At 40.2% G+C, this 19,999-nt stretch overlaps 1 protein-coding gene across 3 annotated transcripts in view; it reads left to right on the top strand.

Annotated features, from left to right (window-relative positions):
- Positions 1-3,740: 3,740 nt before the first annotated feature.
- Positions 3,741-19,999, top strand: part of CCDC149 (coiled-coil domain containing 149) — a 51,679-nt gene continuing 35,420 nt past the window's right edge. For 2 of the 3 annotated variants that reach the window (XM_036382312.2, XM_036382314.2), the window contains exons 1-3: positions 3,741-3,897; positions 12,148-12,309; positions 12,841-12,879. In XM_036382312.2, the coding sequence (XP_036238205.1) occupies positions 3,850-3,897; positions 12,148-12,309; positions 12,841-12,879 (249 nt within the window). In that variant the 5' untranslated portion in view covers positions 3,741-3,849. The remainder of the gene's footprint in view (positions 3,898-12,147; positions 12,310-12,840; positions 12,880-19,999) is intronic. The other variant, XM_036382313.2, reaches the window with a different exon arrangement.

Raw genomic sequence — 19,999 nt, forward strand, 5'->3', positions numbered from 1 at the left:
TAGCTTAAAATAATAAAATAAAGACTGCCTCCAATTTTAATGCTACAGGAAGCATTTAATTCACAAAAGAAAGCAATATATTGAAGGTCTGAAACCATTGAAAAGGAAAAGAGAAACACCATCATTTTAGTGATCTTTGTTGTTTGCCGAAGCTGTGTCCTTCACGGGCTTGACTGGTCACAAAAGGATTCAAATTCAACACAAATTAATAACTGCTAAACTGCTTCTGATCTGCAGATCATATTGTCCTGCTGACAGATCATGCATGGTGAAGTAGAAGAGCTGATGCAGGATAGTGAAACCAGCAATGAACCCAAGAAAATTGAGAGGATGCAGCTGGAATATAAATGGACAAAAAGCAGCCTATAAAAAAAAGGAAAGGCAAAAGTAAAGGAAAAAAAACAAATATGGGAACAGACAAAAGCTAAACTATAGTTTATATAACTATAATGGTAACCCAAACAAACACATATTTCCTCCAAAATGTGTGCATGAAGTTTTGAGCGTGTGGTTATCATGAGATTAGCAAGAACATAAAAAAATGCCAATATAAATTAGCAAGAGTACTAAATGAATGTTTTATCTTTGATAGGTTATATTCTCATTTAGAGGTATTTAAACCCTGATTAAATGCAACCCTGAAACATCCATGGACAGTCAGATTGAATCATCCTTCAGGAGACAAGCACTACATGTTTTCATTGCATTTCAATTATGTAGCCTGTCCAGATCAAAAGGATTTACACTGTTTTTTTACTCATATTTCCTTACAGTTGGACGTAGATATAATGATGGTGTTAGTGCAGCAGACAAACGTTGACAAAAAGAGGCTGCAAAATCTGAAGCAATCCCTTCATTTGCTTACCCATGGATACAAACCCAGGCTATTTTCTTTCTTAATTTATAACAAAGATGCTGATTTCTGAAAGCTGTGTTTTAGAAATGTTGATTAAATCTCCTACAAATGAAAACTGTTGTTTAAATCTCCTACATATGTTTACCTGAGTATTTGTATCAATGAGATGTAGTAACTTAGATCTGATTTTTGAATGTGTAATTTGTCCAGGCCAAAAAAAGTTTTTCAGAAAGTCTGGAGCTTTCTTAATGAAATGTAGAAGAAAATGCTTTGAGAAGTGGAGGGTAATCTGGTGAAAAGACAGATGAAATCAAGATACTAAGGGAAAGATTGATCACAAAGCAGAATTGCAGAGAAGGAAGATGAAACACTAGAAGCAGATAAGTTTATCTAGAGAGTGTATAGAGGAAGAAAGCAGAGAAGATAACAGATCTAGAGACAAAGACAATGGGATGGTAGCTGAAGAGGAAGGTTGAGAGATGATTTTTTTGTCTCGGGCATTAGCTGTGTTCTTCTAATACCAGCAAGGCAATGGTGCAAAAGCAGTTACTGCAGCAGGCAGGAAAAAAACAAAGAGACCCTGTTAGTTTTGCAATTAAAGCAGCAGACTGGTACTCATGAAACCTGCAGTTTTGCTTATGGGTTTTGTTTGAAACTTCAGTTTTCTTGTGCAAGGCAATCACTACTCTCTTCAGTTTCCTATTTATAAACTCGGGTGATAGTATTTCTTTTCTGTCATCTTCTTAACTTGTTTGCCTGAATTGCAACAGGACCCATATCTCAATCTGTTCCTGCCTAGAGGCTGCAGAAATAGCCTGCTTCCAACTGGAACCTACACTGGGGTTTTGCAGTAACCACGGCTAAGTAAGGCAGAGAAGAAAGAAAATGACAAAAGTTTTGATATCAGGAGCTGAAAGGGACTACTAAAAAATACATATTTGGGTTCTTTCTGATCCTATCAAATGTACTCAAGGCACATTTCAGCTTATTTTTAATTTATTCCCTTGAATCTTGCTTTTACTTCAAAAGAAAGTGGTTATTCTCATACAAGAGCTTGGGCTCTTGTATGAGAATAACCACTCAAAACACCAGCTCTCATCAGCCTTTTGATAAAATCATAAGAGCTGAAAACATTGAGAGTTCCTTTTGTTTTAATAACCTTTCTTGAATATATACTTCTCATTTGAATACTTATCAATAAAAATTAAAACCTTATGTTTGTGAGGAGTGCGAGCATATTTGGGATTAAAATGAGTGACATACCTCAAAAATGAGGGCTTTTGAAGGGTTATCTTTCTTAAAGCAGAGCTCTTTCTGCAAGAGTATTGAGTCCAGCATGTTACACAACTGAGAAAACAAAGGAGAGAAATTCTGTAAATGAGAAGCAGAACTGGGAAAACGATTCTGTTTGGTTCATCTGCACTAGCAGTTGTATAACTTTAACTATTAACAGCACTAAGAAAATGTTTGCGTTTCTAATATAATTAACAATTCTTTTAAGCAGTGGTTTAAATTATAGTTCTTGTTAATTTAATTTTCATTATTTGCCTGTGCAAATAAGGTGCTGTTTTCAGAAACAGTTTGCTGAGAAGCCTGCAAGGAGATCCAGGATTGGAATATATCACACACATGACAACGTAAACTGAAGAAAAATATGGACAAATAGCAAAGACAAATGTACCCTCTACAGCATTAAAGTTACAGGATAAGGAACAGCTAATAGAGGAACAAAATGGTTCATAATTTGAAGAAAATGACTAAGTTAACAATTTGCAGGTGAAATGTATGAACTTTGCAACTATCCAACTAAAGTTCCATACTAAAGCTAGCTGCTCTCCTGGATTTTTTTTCCTTTTTAAAGCGGAGATAACCACAGGCATTTATTAAAATTGATAATCTTCCATTCAAAGTGATTTCCTATTGAGTTTCAATATGGCCTATATTTCTTGCTGTATAAGCACCTGGAACAGAAATGTTCTCAGAGGCATCAAAGGGAGGGGAAGGGATGTGAAGTTGTCAAAGGGGTCTCTCCAAACCATTTTAGAGAACAGAAGGACATTGTGCTTAGACACCAAACCCCAAACAAATCTTAACAATGGGTAAACTTTGGTAAGGAACAAGGCATCCATATTTTATTATGTTGTCTTGTGCTGTTTGTGGTGTTATTTAAAACAGAGTATTTGTGGGTTAAACTGCTCGAATGCTCCATGCAATTAGGCTTGGATTCTGCCTGGAAAATGTAAGTCCTGGGAGAACTCGCCGTGTTAGGAGCACAATGGACATCGCCCATGGTGTGGCTCACGGTAGCCCCGCTCTGTGGGGATGTTGTACCCGTGGGAGCTGCGGAGGGCACGGCTGGAGCTGAGGCACCGGGAAGGGTGAGCAGCGCTTTGTGTGTTGGGTTCCAGCGCTGATGGAGGAGCGTCTGTGCTAACCGGGAAATAAAGAAGCCAGATCAGCCTGGGTCATGAGGTTATTTACACTCCGTGAACTGAGCAACAACGGCGATCTGTGCCCAAAGTGGGCAGTGTTCCACTATCATGCTTTGAGAAAGTGGTTGCCTTGTCCTCCTGCTGTGGTTTACAATACACACCCAACACAGGTGCGTACATAATTCTGTTACACACATATATAATACTAAAGCCTCCCTGATGCCGCTTCCCTCGTGGACCAGTTCTCACGGAAGTCTGGCTGTCCAGGGCCTGGCGTGGCAGCAGCGCCGAGCTGTCATGCAGGAGGCGCACGTAAGGAGAGGAGGACCCTTCTCTGGGACACGCACCCCAGACGCTCCCGCAGAGCCCTCGGCAGGTGCCGCTCGGGCCCCGCCGCTCTGCCCCGCGGCCCGGCCCCGCCAGCAGCTCGGCCGCGGTCCCGGCGGCGCTGGGGGGGCAGGGCGGGCCGGCAGAGGTGGCCGCAGTCCCCGCCTCTCCCGCGGGTTGCTCGGCGAAGGCCGGGCCAGGAGGAGCCGCTCACCGGCGCGGCCCGCCGGAACCATGGGCTCCCACCGCAGCGAGAGCGACTGGCAGGGGCTGCTGAGCGAGGTGAGGCGGCGGGGGGGCCGCGGGCCGGGGCGCCGGGCAGCGAGGAGGAGCGGCGGGCGGGCCCGGCTGCTCCCCGCGCCTCCAGGAAATGCCGGGGACAGGGGCACAGCCGCCGGCAGGGGACCCGGCTGAGCGGGCGGGGGGCGCCGAGCTGTGCCGGGCACGGCTGCGCCCTGTGGCCACGTCTGGAGTCGGCCCTGCCCTGCTCGGGCTGCCGCCGCGGCCCGGCGCTGCTGCGGAGCGCCGCAGGAAGGGCCTGTGAGGCGCTCCGTGTGTTAACCGCGCTGGGGCTGCTGAGAGCGGCTTCAGGGCACCGCTGCTGCTGTGGCTGGTTTGGAACCGCCGAGGATTCCCTGAACTGCGGGCACAGCCGAGGCCTCGGGCCCGGAGGAGCAGCGCAGCCCAGCCCAGCTGCGGCACCGGCCTGGGTGACCGGGCTGTTCCTGTGCCTTGTGTGCTTACTTCACTTCAATCACATATGAAAGGGTTTTGAGACCCATGGTGACGTTTATACTATGGGAGACAAGAATGTAATAGCACCGTGACCATGAGCCTCAACAGGTGGAGGATTTTCCAGTTACATGAATAGAAACTTGATTGTCCACTGCATCCCCATTAAAACATCCACAGCTTTTACAGGTACATATTTTCACCCAGGGTAAGTTAGCAAAGTCAAAGCAACTTGAGGTCAGTATAATTTAAAGGAGTATTATTGAAGACAAATCTGTTTATTAGCCAAACTCATGAAGCAGGCTGACATGTTGATTTCTACATTGCATTACTGTAAAACCAGTAATTTTATGCTTGCAGCTAGCAGATAAAACTTCTGTGCAAATGGCATTGGCCTGGATAAACCTGACTGAGTCTATTGTCCTACAGTATGATCCACACAGGTGAATTCCCTTGTTTTCAGGAGGGCTTTGCCTCCATTATGTTAACTGAGTGTAAGGCCTAAAGCCCTGACCTGTCAAAAAGATAAATATTTGAGTTTAGGGTGTTGAACCTGTCACTGCTCTTAGTGCTTTCAGTGGGAGTTTGTATGGGCCCAGATCTGTGTAAGCACAGTACATCCAGAATTGGAGACTGTGAATGCAGGACTTCCAAGAACACAAAATGATCCAGGAGAAAGTGAAAAGTGCACTTTTTGGTAGTATTCTAGTTGTGCAGTGTTGAATCTGACATCTCATTTATCAAATGGAGTTTTATTTGGGATGGGGGTCATTTCAGATGGGAGGCAGATCACAAGGTGTGTTCAGAGGAAATGTTGCTGTTCCCTGCTTTAAAATGTCATTTAGAATTACTTTGGAACTTTTTTTACTTTTTATATAGTTAAACCTAAAAACTCTATCCTAAAATTGAACACCTACTTCAGTTTAGGGGCTTTTTGATTGTAATAAATTTTAATGACTGTGCTAAGCTGCATTCTTGTAGATACTTGAACATACATTAATTTTTTTTTTTTTCAGGAAAAATTAGAGGCATAGTGACTTATATTTCACCTTTCCTTACTTTCTCTCTGTTTCCACAGCAGGCTTACAGCCTGTTGTTCTGGGGTGCTGTCAAGATACAGGTTTTCTTCATTTGCCTTCTTCTTCCTTTGGCTGTTGTAATTTACTCCATGTGTTTTACCCATTAACTCCAAATCCTAATGGGTCTGTGAGAAAGTGGCTCAGACTTCTGAAGTAACTTGTAATAAGTTTTTTGAATTCACCATATCCCTCAGTGGTACGGATTTTCTCAAGGCTTCCTAGCCTCAGTGTCTGCTGGGTAATTTTTTTCCCCTGGGCATTTCATAAAAATCTTGAAATGCTTTCAAAATACAAGGTAACACAGTCAAGAGAAGACATGGTAGCTCTAAACAAGCACTCTCCCATTGCAGGTGGTAGACAGTTAAAACATAAGATGGGGTTAAAAATCTTGGTGTAAAAGACCAGAAGCTGATGGGTTCAGGCCTGTGGTCACATATGTTTTCATTTGCATAAGCCAAATCTTCTGGCTTTGAAAGGTAGGAATAATTGAAATACTTGTCAAAGCAACTGTAACTTTTAAAACTGTGGTGCTACAGGTGTTAAGAAAAGTGGTAAGGATGCATATTTGGTCCTTATGCACCAACACTTGTACACACAGCATTTATTTTTGTAGGTTGCCTTTTAATTTTTTATTAGAAAAGAAGAAAAATTTCTGTCTGTTACAGTCTTTTTCTATATTTGCTCTTCTTTTTCCTTTTGACTGTGGTTCTATTTCAGTGCCTTTTGCTCTCTACCTTTTCACATATATTTCTCTGTTTTTATTGTGCTCACCACTAACTTCTTGCTTGTTCTTTTGCCCCAATATTTATGTATTTTTCCACTTACTTTACAGCCACATGTATTTCAGGCCTAGTGTGCACCTGGTACTCTGAACAATCTTTGCACCACATGTACCTTGAGCATTCTTTAAACTAACTGAATAGGGTGACGTGGGTAGGAATACTGGGACAAAGCCAAGTTAGCAAACACTGAAGGAACATAAAAGAGTTATTCTTTCCACTGGTAATCTCACAAACTGGATGCAGAAGAACTCACTTCAGGAGCAAGAATCCACATTTTACCTGTTCTCTAGCTTATTTCATGTATTGGTGATGGATGTATGGAGATATATATACAAAAATATATACATATATGAAAGATTAATTACTCTGTTGAGTTACCATGTGATTTTTCTGCTTGGACTCTTGGTTTTCATCTAACGTTTATGTCACTCAGTGACCCGCATTTAGAGTATTTAAAAGCTGGTGTAAAGTTGTAGGGTGAAGACCTGATCAATAACTGCTGGTTTGACACAAGAGACTGAGCTGCAGCAAGAACTTTCTTGCTGGTGGCCCAAGTCCTGCACAAACCAGATCTTCATAAATATCCAAATACTATCCCAAGAGTACATTCCATTCCTCATCCCCCTCCCTGGAGTTGTTAAGGCCAGTTTGGATGGGAGTCTGAGCAACCTGGACTAGCTGGAGGTATCCCTGCCCATGACAGCAGACTTGGAACTAGATGATCATCAAGGTGCCTCAGATTTGCCAGCCTCTGGAATTAATCCAGTGTCAAAATGCTTCTCTTTCGTTTGTTACCTCCCACACATTAGAGTGTTTGGTGTGTGCTGTTTACAGCTACTCATATGTGACTGGGCCTCCTACAGCTAGTTTGAAGAGATGTAATTTCTGTTTAATTTTTCATTCACAAGAGGTGTTTCTTGGTTATTGACTGTATATGGTCTTCAGCAGCACAGAGGGAGGCGATATGCTTGTCTCTTGAGCTCCCTTGCCTAGTAGTTTTAGATTTACCAAACTGTTGAGCAGTAGTTCTAGTTGAAATACCTAGAGTTCAACATGATTTCCAGACATGAGTTCTGAAGAGATACCTAGCCTGCTTGTAACTGGCAGAGCACACCTTTCCCATTGATTCCACAATTTTTTATGTGGGCAAGAGAGAAGAGGAAGGAAAACTGACGAGATTTTCATGTGTGCATTCTCTCTGTAACATTCTGTCATGTTTCCTTCTCAAACAAAGCATGAAATGTAATTTGCCAAACCTCTATGAGGGGACCAACAGGCTTTGGAGCCACTAGTTTAACAGCTTTACTTAATGTGCACAAACACAGGGGCTGTAGGGAAGAACAAAGTGGAGCAGATGATACTCTAAGGTCTCTGCTTGGTTGGGTTGGCATTGTAATGCCTTTGACATTTGGAAAATGAAATGAAAATGCTAAAAGAGCTGGCATTGTAATTTACTGTGCTCCAAAATTCTCTGGAGCTGTGGGAGGTGCTGCGAAGACCTGCATGCTGGACTTTTGGGTAACAAAACAGGTGTTTGCTTTTCATGTGTCCATGTTTCAGGTTGAACTAAGAGACCCACAGGGGTGTTGTGAAACAAACAGAGAAATTAATAATGTTGTCTGATGCACAGCATACAAAACTTCTGAGAGCTGGGCCACCTAGCACAGTAGTGTTAGCTACTAAATTGTGGTATTCCTAAATGGCTGGTGAAGATGGTGTGGGGTAGCATTGTCATCAAGACAAGACATGGTGTTCTGAGGAGCTGCTTGTATCACTTGTATCATCAGGGAATGAAACCAGCCTGCTTTGTGTTTCAGCAGCCAGGAGGCAGCCAGTCAAACAGGAGCTGGGCAGCAGGAACAGCAGAGTTGATATGGTGGGATAAAACCAAGGTCACTGCATTATTTCAGGTTTTATCAGAGATAAATTACATCAGGAAGTGAATGGCAAGCAAATAGCCAGTAATTTCTCTAGGTCTGAGTGCTTGACTCTTTCAGATAAGTTAACAGTTTAATCTGAAGTCAAAGGGAGCAACATTATAGAAACACAGTCACCAAACATCCCAAACAGTGAGATTGCAGTGCATTTTGGGACCCTTTGGTTTCTACAACAGAATTGTCTCCAAGACTGCAGTCAGGAGAAACTTGATAAAACTTAAGGCAGTTTGGTAGCAGTTGGATCTCTTGTTAAAGATGGTGAGTAGACTTCATGGTTTCTCAGAGAGCATGGTAGATTATAGGTTTCAAGGCCCAGTGTAATGTAGTAGCCCTTCAGTATTTGAGGACACAAGGCCCTCCAAGTCTCAAGAGAAGACAGAATATGATCCACGGTGATTCCAAAGAACAGACTGGAGATAGTATCTCTGCTTCTACTCTCAGAAAATTAGATGTTTTCCATGACATTAATTGTCATTAAATACCAAAATATAGGCCAGTAATTTGTACAATTTTTTAAAACAAACCTGATAGGAATTCAGTGTGTTTGTTGGTTTAAAAAAAGAAAGTCTAAAACCTTGACTGTGTTCCAGCTTCATCAGATTATTAGACCATGTCTACAGCGTCATTAATGAGATCTACCCAGATTTGTGACTAAAAATAGCGATGAACAAATAGTAAGTGTTCGATGTAGAGGGTCACCTTGGAGCAGTTACACTCTCCTGTAATGTCAATCTCTTTTTACTCAATTTCACTAAAGTAGTCATCTGGCTGTAAAGCAGTTCAGGCAGTAATGTAGGATGTCATATATATTCCTTTAATTATTATGTTCTTCCTTGTAGCAATTATAATTTACTTTATTGCAGATAACAGCACATTGGTAGATAAAAGCCACTAGACAGATATAAAAAGTTGTACATTGTAACTTTTAGATTGAATGTATAGCAGCTGGTTCTCATTTAACTTTGTTTTTTGAATTCATAGATTATTTTGTACCAATAATTAAAAAGAAACAAAAGACAGTAAGAATATTTCATAGTAACTATAGTGCATAACAGAATTCACTTGTTTGTCTCACTGATAAACAACACCTGAGATGTGGGCTTCCCTTCAGTTGCAGGGGAAGAAGTCTGTGCATGAGTGAATGCTAGAAGCATCTACTGAATATTTTTTTTTCAGACTGTTTGAGAAAATTTACCTTATTGCTTTCATTGCTCCAAAACAACTTGTCACACTCCTGTGTTCTTTTTGACAGCATACCAATTTTTTTGCACTTATTTGTCTATATAAGGGAAATCGCTGATGGGACTCAGTTATTTCCCTGACTAGAACCCATTTCTGGTACACAGCTGTTAGGTCATTTTATGGCCATTATTGCTACACTGTTTTTTAACATTCAGAAATAAACATATTGAATAACCTCTTTCAGGTCCGTCTTTGTGAAATTTGGTTTTCCTTCAGTAATGGTAATGGCAGCTGCAAACATAGCCCTGTTGAATAATCAGATTCTACAGAAATGCTCTGGCTTTGTTTCTTGTACCATAAGCCCATGGAAATAAATTATTATGTTATAACTGATTTTATTCTATTTATTTGGGAAAGTCAATATGTGTAAAAGGCAAAAATTACTTCAAAAAGTCTTTTATGTGGTCATTTTTGTAGTAAAATCCAAACAGTACATTGAGGAGAGATGCCAATATCATCAGTATATAGTTCTTCTAGTTAAAACAGATTTTAAACAAGGAGGCCATCTTTATTCTTTTTCAGTCAGACTTGAACATTACTGTCCCCACAATCTGTTTATGGTCCATTATCCTCAGGCTAATAGGTAGTGGAGAATTCCCCAGCTCCTGCCAGTGCTGCTGCAAAGGTGAAGCCTTCTCATATGCTCTGAGTGTGTCCTTGGTAGAGGGCTGTGACTCATGGCAGAAGCAAGATTTGTTTGCTGCTAGGTCTGTATTTCCTGCTGGGTAAGCACTGGGTTTTACAGTGTAATCCACCTGCTCTGGTTCACTCCTGGCTCTCAGACACGGTTTCATCCAGCAGCACTTGAGGCAAGGCTTGCAGGCACCTGCAGGACTGGGGGTGTGTAAGGCATGTTTGGCTTCTTTCCACTCACACTGTGTGCATGGTGTAGGGTGCTCCACTCCACACAGGTGTTGGCTGGATGGGCCAGCTTCATTCTTCATGGGATTCTTCCTGGCAAAGGAACAGGACAGGCTTGGTTTAGGGATTTGGCTGTCGGGTTGGGTTTTTTTAAGTGATTGTGATGTTTGCTTTTACTCATCTTTTACTCATTTTTATTTGTAACTACTCTATCAGATTGTTAATATTTAAAAACAATTTAGCAAAGGCTTGCTTTAGAATTACTTAGGGGATGAAACGGGGAAAAAAAGAAGAGAGATTGACAAATATTTCTCTGTAAGGCAAGGAATTATTTTATCAAGTTTGAAGCAGTTTACTATAATCACTTACTGACAATATTAAAGTTTAGCTTCTCATACCTTTCAGTCCTTTATCAGGGGATTTGACATTTGTGTAAGGTATCAGTAAGGACATAAGTACATAGGTACACTTGCCTTTGTTGATGCCAAGGCATCATAATCCAGCAAATTTATGGCAGGTTTTCAACTTCAGTATTGCCAGAAATAAAATTAATCCAAGGTGGAAGTGTCCTTTTTGAGAGTTCAAATCCTTCTTGGAACTGCTTTTCTCATTTCCTTCCCACTTTTTTGCAACTAAGCATTTACCATTTTTGGAAAAGGTTGTCTGAACTAGTATACCAAACTCACTTTTTCCTTTCTCGTTGACGTGAAATTGAGGTTAACAAAGTTAATTCCAAGCAAGGAATACATACAATACATACAAAGAATGATTTTTGTCCCAAAGAACAGCACTGACTTGAACAGTATGGAAGTGCTGATGTTGTTGCTTTATGCAAGAGCCCATACTGATAAAGTATTCTTGTCGGAGGATATAATGAAACTGTAAATTGTTTTCATGACTGCTATGGTATTTGGTCTCTTGCAGATCACATTCAGAAAGTAGAGCCAGGTCGTGTGTCAGTATCATCAGAAATGGAAATACATACTTTAGCATGGGCAGTGACAAGTGATGGGTAATAAGAATCTGCTGATCAAACATCATGCTAAGTGAAAAAAGTTACCTGAAAGTTCTGACAGGTAACATTGAGGATAACATCCATGTTACTCTTCTTTTCAATGTGGAAAGGCAATGAGGCAGATCAGACTAAAGCAGAACAGCTAAGATTTGTATGTTCTGCTTTGCTTAGTGCATGACCCCTTCACATGAGTGATGGCTGCAGGGGAAGGCTCATCTCTGCCTTCCCTCCCCTTTTAGGTATTTTTGCATTCCTGCATTATTTCTCTTTTTTTTGCCTCAAATGAGCATATGCCTGTAGTATCACAGCATAATTAAGTTTCTTTTATTTGTGGTGTTAGGGAATCTCACTGTAATTGTTTCATAGTCAAGGCAAATTTTGGTTATCATTCCTGCTCCCCTTCTGCTATAACATAGCTCCATTTCAGTGTCCAGCTGGGAGGCTGAGTACACTGCTGGTAGTGGGGAGAAGGACAGCAGTGGAAAGAAAAGCAGGAATGAGTGGTTGCTGCCTGGGAGCTGGATATTGTGAACACATGTAGAAAAGGGATTTTTGCAAATGCTTCTTCCTTCTAGCAGCCTTGTCAGGGCTGCTGGGCAAATGGCAAGGTTCCTCATGCTATTGCATATACTGAAAAAGAATGAGAAACTCAAATTGGTAAATATTTCTAAGTCACAGTGGTAAGGTGAACATGTAGCCTTACAGATGGATTTCAAGCTTTCTATACAAGATATCTTCCCCATGATTGTCAAACACACACTTGTGGCAGGCTTTGATCTTGTGCAATCTTCCAGCTTTTCACAGAAGAACTTGAGCTTCTTGTATTCAGTACTGGCTTGGTTAGAAATGGCTTGTTATATGTATGGGTTTTTTCTCTTCTGCAGTATCTGGTGTGCAAAAGGAAACTCGAAAGTAAAAAGGAGGCATTGCTCATCCTTTCCAAAGAGCTGGACACCTGTCAGCAAGAAAGAGACCAGTACAAACTTATGGCCAACCAGCTGCGGGAGCGACACCAGTCTCTGAAAAAGAAGTATCGGGAGCTGATTGTAGGTTGTTCTTTATGAGGACTGTATAACTGGGGGACAAAGGTGAACCTCAAAAAAAATTGGAAAGAAGTCCATAATGGCTGCTGTAAAAATGTTTAGGTACTTGTTTGCAGTAGTCCTGCAGTTGCACAGCCCTGATCGTATTATTACTCATTTGTTCTGCAGTGATGAGGCAGTGCTTGTTATATAGGACACAGAAACACAGTGCATGCTCGGAGGAAATTCGTTTCAGTGATAATTCCATTTAAAAATTGACTGTGGTATTATTATTCCACGGCAACTTAATGTGCCAGTATGAAAATTAATGCAACACAAATTTGTAATGAACTGCTGTTCTAGAAATGTAAACAAATCTTCAACTTTAGAAATATTTTTATGTTGAAGTTAGTATTGCTGGTATTAATCAGCAGTATTTTAAAAAAATGATAACATTTTAGTTAAAATACATGTTCTACAATTAGATTTGCAGAATTAATAGAGTTTCTGATTTCAGAAATAACCTGGCAATAAAATATATCTGTTTATTTGTAGGATGGGGATCCATCGCTTCCACCTGAAAAGAGGAAACAGGTAGGAATTTTTTTTCAACTGATGTTATTTATCTGCTACAAAAATATATTTGCAAAAGAATAAAGATATTAATTCAGAGATCTGGTTAAAAAGCAAGCATTTCTGAATATTGAAAAGCTCAGTCTTTAAATTGTGAAATTCTGCTTTTGTCTACACATTTCACTGTGAAATACCTGAACTATAGAATATATGGCTATTGCTTTCATGTTCACCTGAGACTGAAATTGGTCAGTGTACAGAGACTTGAGGTTGTTCTCCTTTTTGTTTATTCCTCCATATTGAGTCCTAAAATGGATTTGTGACAGGACTTCTCATACTTAAAAGTAAGCTGGAAATGCATTGTCTGCTTTCCATAATTGTTAATTTATTGTTGTGGGGGCTGTTTTCCATTAAGTATTCTCCCAGGCCACTTGGCTCTATGAGTTGAAGTGGTAAAACAATGATAATTGCATTTTATGATTCCCCTGAAAACTTTTTGCCTGCTCGCATGCATTTTTTTTTCCTGGATATCTACATAGTGTGTCCCTGTTGCAGAATGTTGGTTGTCATATCTTAAAATTATCTTAATTTTTAGAGAAAAATGGCACCCAAAACTCAATGTCTGGAGCAGGGAGATGAGGACAACCTAAAAGAACAAAATTGTTGCTGTAATTGCTAGTTTTGGAAGTCTTTTAACTATGTTTAAAACATGGTTATTACATCCTGTTAATAACCAGAAGTTTTACTCATAACCCTTTCCCTGAGAGTTTGCATATAGTTCTTGCTATTTGCTTAAAATTTTACGGCTTAGGGTTTTGGTTGCTTTAAACTAAACTTCCAGAGGCAATATAATTACTCCTTCAGGCACTTAAACAAATAGCTGCCAAGAAGTCAGTGGCTCAGTGTAGAATCATTTAACTTCCTCATTATTTAGCATAATTTATTTGCAATTCTGTTATTTCAACAGAATTCTAATAAAACTTTATGACCAGATACAAGTTTGTGTATTCTGAGTGTTGCTGAGAAATATCCAGTTAAAAGAAAAAAAACAAAGCAGTGTATGGATCATTACAGAAAGATAAGTAGGAAGGGAGATTTGCTGTCCCATAGCTCTTCTAATTCATCTTTCATCTTTCAAAACAAATAAAACTGACACTTGTTTCTAAAATACTAGCCAAATTCAGTCTAAATTCAGAAGCTGCGATTGTATTAAGTTTTGGCAATTTGTCTTACCAGGGTAAATGCCTTTAAAACCTTTAATAATCTACCTAGGAGTCTTTTTTTTTTTCGTGGGGAAGTTAGGTATTCATGCTAGGTAGCAGTGAAAGAAAGAAAATGGGGTCATTGATAGATTCCCCCCAGAACAATATATATGTTAGGTTGTGCAGTAGTAGACTGTTAGTGTATTTCTTGAGTTTTTATTTTCCTGAGAAATGTGTCTGTAGCATACAAGGTGGATAACCTAGAGTAGTTAGTGTAACCTTTCTGAAGAAGAGTATAGTTTTGCTTTGAGAAATGCATCAGAGAATAATAAAAGAAAGTTATGAATATTTTTCCATTATCACCATACATACATTTCTTAGCATTTTCTCATCTAAGAGGGAAGTTCTTTCTTGCTTTTGTGCTTCTTCCATCCCCTTTTTTCCTGGAACCCTAGATGCCCGCTGGAAGAAGTTTGTGACCTCAGTCACTTTATGAAAGGAGACACTGATCCTCCAATGAATTCTACACAACACAAAAGTGCATACTGTTTTCATGGTCAGAAATAAGATGAAAACACTATATGCTTAACAGTTTGCTATCTGTTGCATTGGTTTGCCACAACTGAGAAATTACTGCTTAGTATTGAAATTCCAGTCTAGAGCCTTAAATGTAATAGGTGGGTTGGAATTGCTACTGTCTGCTCCTTCTTGTCTTCATTTTTCCCCTTTATTATCAATTATGTTTGGTGACTGTTTAAAATGTTTTGTTTTCCACCATGCCTTCTCATCCTGTTTTCCAGCACAGAATTTTCATGGTTTTTGTGGTAATATCATGTAACCAGGCATTTTCTGTCAGCAAGCAGCTAACTCAAAATCTGGTTTTGTAAAATTGTTATTTAAAGGTATCTTAACATGCAGAGCTCTGTAGTGTTTTCCTGCTCAAAGCTGTGTTTGCATCTCAGATCTATTCCAAACAAAACAATTCTATGATACTATGATGATTCTATCCAAAGATGGCTCTGTGTGTATCACATTATGCCAACCAGCAGAAGCAGAAAATGAGAAACAGTGCTAGGGAAATCTCTATTTCTACTGTAGATGTTTCACCATTAGTGTTGTTCACAGCTTGTGAGCTGTCAGTATTTTCCTGGCCCCTCATGCCTATGTGGTTGAAGGTAGTTTTATAATGTCTTATGGTGTCAGCTGTAGAGTAATTTTTGGATAAGTAACAGAGGGGTGAAATGTTTCAGGACAATAGTAATTAGGAAGAGTGTGTTTTATGTTAAAATTAGTTTAGACATGTTTGTAATGGTTTCATGCCCACCAGCAGCCAAGGCCCACGCAGCCCCTCACTCACTGCCTCACCAGGGTGATCAAAAAGAGAATCAGAAGGGTAAAAGGTACAGAACTTGTGGGTCAAGATAAAGATAGTTTTATAGGAAAAGCTAAAAGCTGCTAACACAAGCAAAGCAAAACAAAACAAGGAATTCTTTCATGACTTCCATGGGCAGGCCTGGTATTCACCCATCCCTGGGAGAGCACGGCCCTTTCAAGCATAATGGTGACTTGGGAAGACAAATGCCATCACTCCAAACACCCCCCCCCCCCCCAAAATCCCCTTTCCTCTTTCTTCCCCCCACTTTATATACTGAGCATGATGTTACATGGTCTGGTCATGGTCCCTTTGGTCAGCTTGGGTCACCTGTCCTGGCTGTGTCTCCTCCCAACCTCCCATGTACCCCCAAATTCTTGCCAGCACAGCAGTACAAAAAGCAGAAAAGGCCTTGGCTCTGTGTAAATCCTGCTCAGCAAGAACAAAAGCATCTCCATCTTATCAGCCCTATGTTGAGCTCAAATCTAAAGCATAGCCCCATATCAGCCACTGTGAAGAAAATTAACTCTACTCCAGCTGAAGCCAGCACAATGGTAAACACTCCCCATTTTGAAAGACATGTTAAAATATTTCTCTGTATACATAGTGTCTGCTGGGCATCCTATATAAATAGAAATTCTCTTCATTCTGCAGTTCTGCAGTGGTATGTATTTATATGCATTAACTGTGATACAGGACATTTTAATGGAAGTTTACTAGGTATCTGTTGGCCAGTGTTGCTGCACTCTTTTTACAACTTAAAGAAAAAAACGTAGATTGGATTTATAGCTTAATATATACTGCTTGTTATTTTCAACTACATTGCTTAAATTTTCAGAATAGCTTCAGCTTGGGAGAAGCTTTGCCATTCAAATAACAAATCAGTGAATCCTTCAGCCTTCTATATGAAATGGAAGTTCTTTTAATACAAATGATATCCTTTGAATAAACAAAGATAAAGTAAAAGGCATGGTTAGGAAAACAACTGTGTGGGGCCACAGTCCTAAATATGCTTTCCTTAATTTGGTCTCAGTGAGATCACTCCATTGGATATAGTGGGTTTGCACTGGAGCTGTGTGTCAAGAGTAAAGTTGCAATGCGTATGTCACTGGGGAGGTCTTAGATTTGTATTTTAAGTGTATAAGGAATCAAATTCAATGGAACTGAATACCACAAGAGCACAGAAGAGTTAAGGTGGGAAGACAGCTCTTGGGGGTCTACTAATCCAATCTTCTTGCTCAAACACAACCACCTAGAGCAGGTTGTCCGTTTTCAGTGTGGTTTTGATTCTCTGTGACTCCACAGACTCTCTGGGCAACCTGTTCCAATGTTTGAGCCCTCTCACAGAAAAAAGGGTGAGGGCACAAGACCCTTCCTCACCTTCTTGCTGTCCTTTCTAAGGAGCCTGTATCCCTTCATCACAGCACTCCAGTTGTGTGAGCTATCCCACCGATTCTCCATGATCCCAGAGTTTGTAAGCCTGTAACTGCACACAGTCTTCAAACTCCTCTTCTTTATTCCCCCAGCTGCATGTGTTAGAGACCTTGGAGGGGCATCAGAGTATGCTGGCTCTGTGGTACAGGCTTAGAGCTTTCCTACAAGGCTGTTCTATGGTAGTCTCCTTCTGTACATGCCTATGGTCAAAGGAATTACTCTTCAGCTCAGTTGCTTTGTGAATTGCTAAGTCCTTTCTCTTCCCATTATCCCAGTCTCTTGGCTTGCCCACCCTATCCTAAGTTTCCTTATTCCCTCCTACATAATTTCAAGAGTAAAGCTCTCCTTTTGAAGCTCTCCAGCCTACTGGCAAAGGTACTTTTGCCTCATGTGGATCAGGTGGATCCTGTGTCTCCCAAGCAGCTGCTGTGCCTTAGAGAGGATCCCATGGTCACAGAACCATATTTGAGGCTCCTAATACTGAGTCCCATAATGTAATGATGATGTATTCCTTGTACAGAACACAGCTTGATGGTTTATCTTCCTACCAGCCAAAAAGGCCCATCAGAGAACCTGAAGGTCATGGCCCTTAATGCTATTACAGTTATCCATGGATATCCCAAGGTGATTCATTCAAATCAGCATTCTGACTGCTTCAAGTGCTGTTGGTATCACAGCAGCATGGTACCCACTCACTGAGATGTTGGCCAGACAGCTTGTCTCCTGCTAATGAATGTCTGTGGGCATGACTTTTTTGGGCAGGCATAGCATCAGAAAGACCAGAGGTTCTAGACAGGATTATCTGTGACATACCACAAATGGACCCATTTTAATCCATTTCATTTCCAGCTTCTAGCTCTATGTACTTGGCTATCACAATTCACTTCTGAAACAAACTTAAGGGATTACCTTATGACTGTTCCTGACATGATCATGAATAATGACTAATGTAGCTATTTCTTGTAAATTAATGAATTCACTAAGTTTTGCTAGCCTTGTGTTAAGGTGCAAACGCTGCATTCAGAGTTCTATGAGATAAAATCTGTGGATAAAATACACTACAGGGTAAGGAATAATTTTGCATTTATCTCACAGTGGTGCTGTGAAGATTAATGTGATTTCTTCCTCTCTACAAGGTGTTTGAAGATGAAAAACATTATGCATGTGCCGAATGCGGACCGGTGCACCTTGCTTTGGTTTGTAGGTTCATGTGTTTGACTCCCATAGCATGAGGTAGCAGTTGGAAAATAATGACATTGTTTGTCTTTGCAACACATAGAAAACAATATTCCCATGGATTTCAAAATGTGCCAGCTCCAAGAGCATAGCCAGTTGAGAGATTTTTGTTTCTGGCCTCTGAGATCTTTATTCCATTGGTCAGAGCAGGTGGCAGTATGTAAAACCTAGAACTTGTTAGCTACACTAGGAGTCATGCTTTGTGAAGTGACACTGTTGTTTCTTCAACAAATAGGTTTTGCACTAACACAGAATCATAGAATCATTTAGATTGCAAAAGATCTCTAAGATCATTGAGTCCAACCATTAACCCAATGCGCTGCCAAGGCCACCAGTGAAGTCTAGGAGAGAAGAAATGCTCATTCTAATAGATGTGGTAGTCCCTCAGGCCTGATGTGTACAACAACTTCTTCTCTGGTTGCTGTGTCTTACCTTAATGGAATAGAGAGACACTTCTGCACACCTCTGCACCTGAGTACTCTCAACAAATACTCTGTCAATTAATTACAGCACCCAAATGTTTAAGGGATTTTGATTATTTTTGTGCATTATCTCAAAGCTTAAGATATCTTCAGAAGTTCAAAATATTTAGGAGAGGATTTTCTTCTCTTGTTCTGCTTGACAAAGCTTTGATTTTTGATGTTGTTTTTCAGCGTGAAAATATGACCCATATTAAGTGTATTCTGGTTTGTATACCCAGGATCTGTAATTTTAAAAGTCTTCTCTAGTTTTTCATCTTAAACAGAAAAATACAATAATTTTGGGACTTTATTGCAAGGAAGCTAGTGCTAAGGGCAGTCATCAGTTCCCATATCTTGGAGTGAACAGTGGTAGTTGGTAAGTAAAACAGGTTTTTCTATATTAATTCAGCTATTGCAATCAGATTAATTCATTTGAGGAGAAACTGCGCTTAAATTTGTGATCAGTCACACCCATCAAGTGTGCTGAATGTTTCATCAAACCTTTTTCTGTCAGACCTATAATTCAGTGTTCTTCTTTGTTTGAGGGTGTGGCTGGAACAAACATAAAAGACTGTAAATTGCAGTATAGGAATGCTTGTATTTAAATACTTCTAAACTGTAAAGGTATGTTGGAAGTTTCCCCCTCTTCCCCCTTCCCATATTACGTTTTCAGGGAGTACCCTAAAGGCAAAAAGTCAATTTTTTTTTATTCCCTTTTTTAAGTGTTGGATAAGATTTATGTGCAAAAGAATTGAGAGCTGTATTAAAGACTGTTACTATCCATCATTTCTAAAGCGCAGTGAAGAAAACTAACTCTGTGTGTACGTGTAGCTAGATTTGCCAAATGATTAAAGGAGCCAAACTCCAGTGCAGTGCATAATGTCAGGGATGACTATTTGGAGTTACTGGTTTTTTTTCATCAGGCCATTGGTCACTAGTGAGCAGAGATCAGTTGCTGCCTGACAGGTATTTACTGGCTCATGTTAATAAGTGTTTGTAGATATTTTTGTCGGTATTTTTTGACGCTCATCTGTAGCTAAAGTTCTTTTCCACCTTGTGTCCCCAAAAAATGTTCTTGCAAATTTTAAAAAAGCCTAAGTGGAAAATGAGGAAGTCTGTAATCCCATCCTACTGAAGCTTTGACTTTCTGGTCGTTCTGATCTATCATGCTTTTTTTTTTCCTTTATGTAATAAAGGTACACACTTCTCACTTGGCACTCAGAGCCATCTTATTCTCCTTTTTTTCTTAGCTTCTGATGGGATTGTTGACTGTGGTTGCATATGCATTGGTCAGAGGGGTAAGGAATATGGGGACAGTGTATTATGTCTAGTACTGCAGTGGGGTTTAGACAGTGCTCACATCATGCTCCACTGAGAAGGTGGTTGGACACTTGAACAGGCTTCCCTGGGAAGTGGCCACAGCACCAGCCTGTCAG

This window comes from Molothrus ater, chromosome 4 (genome assembly GCF_012460135.2).
Source record: "Molothrus ater isolate BHLD 08-10-18 breed brown headed cowbird chromosome 4, BPBGC_Mater_1.1, whole genome shotgun sequence".
NCBI classification, from domain to species: Eukaryota; Metazoa; Chordata; class Aves; order Passeriformes; family Icteridae; genus Molothrus; species Molothrus ater.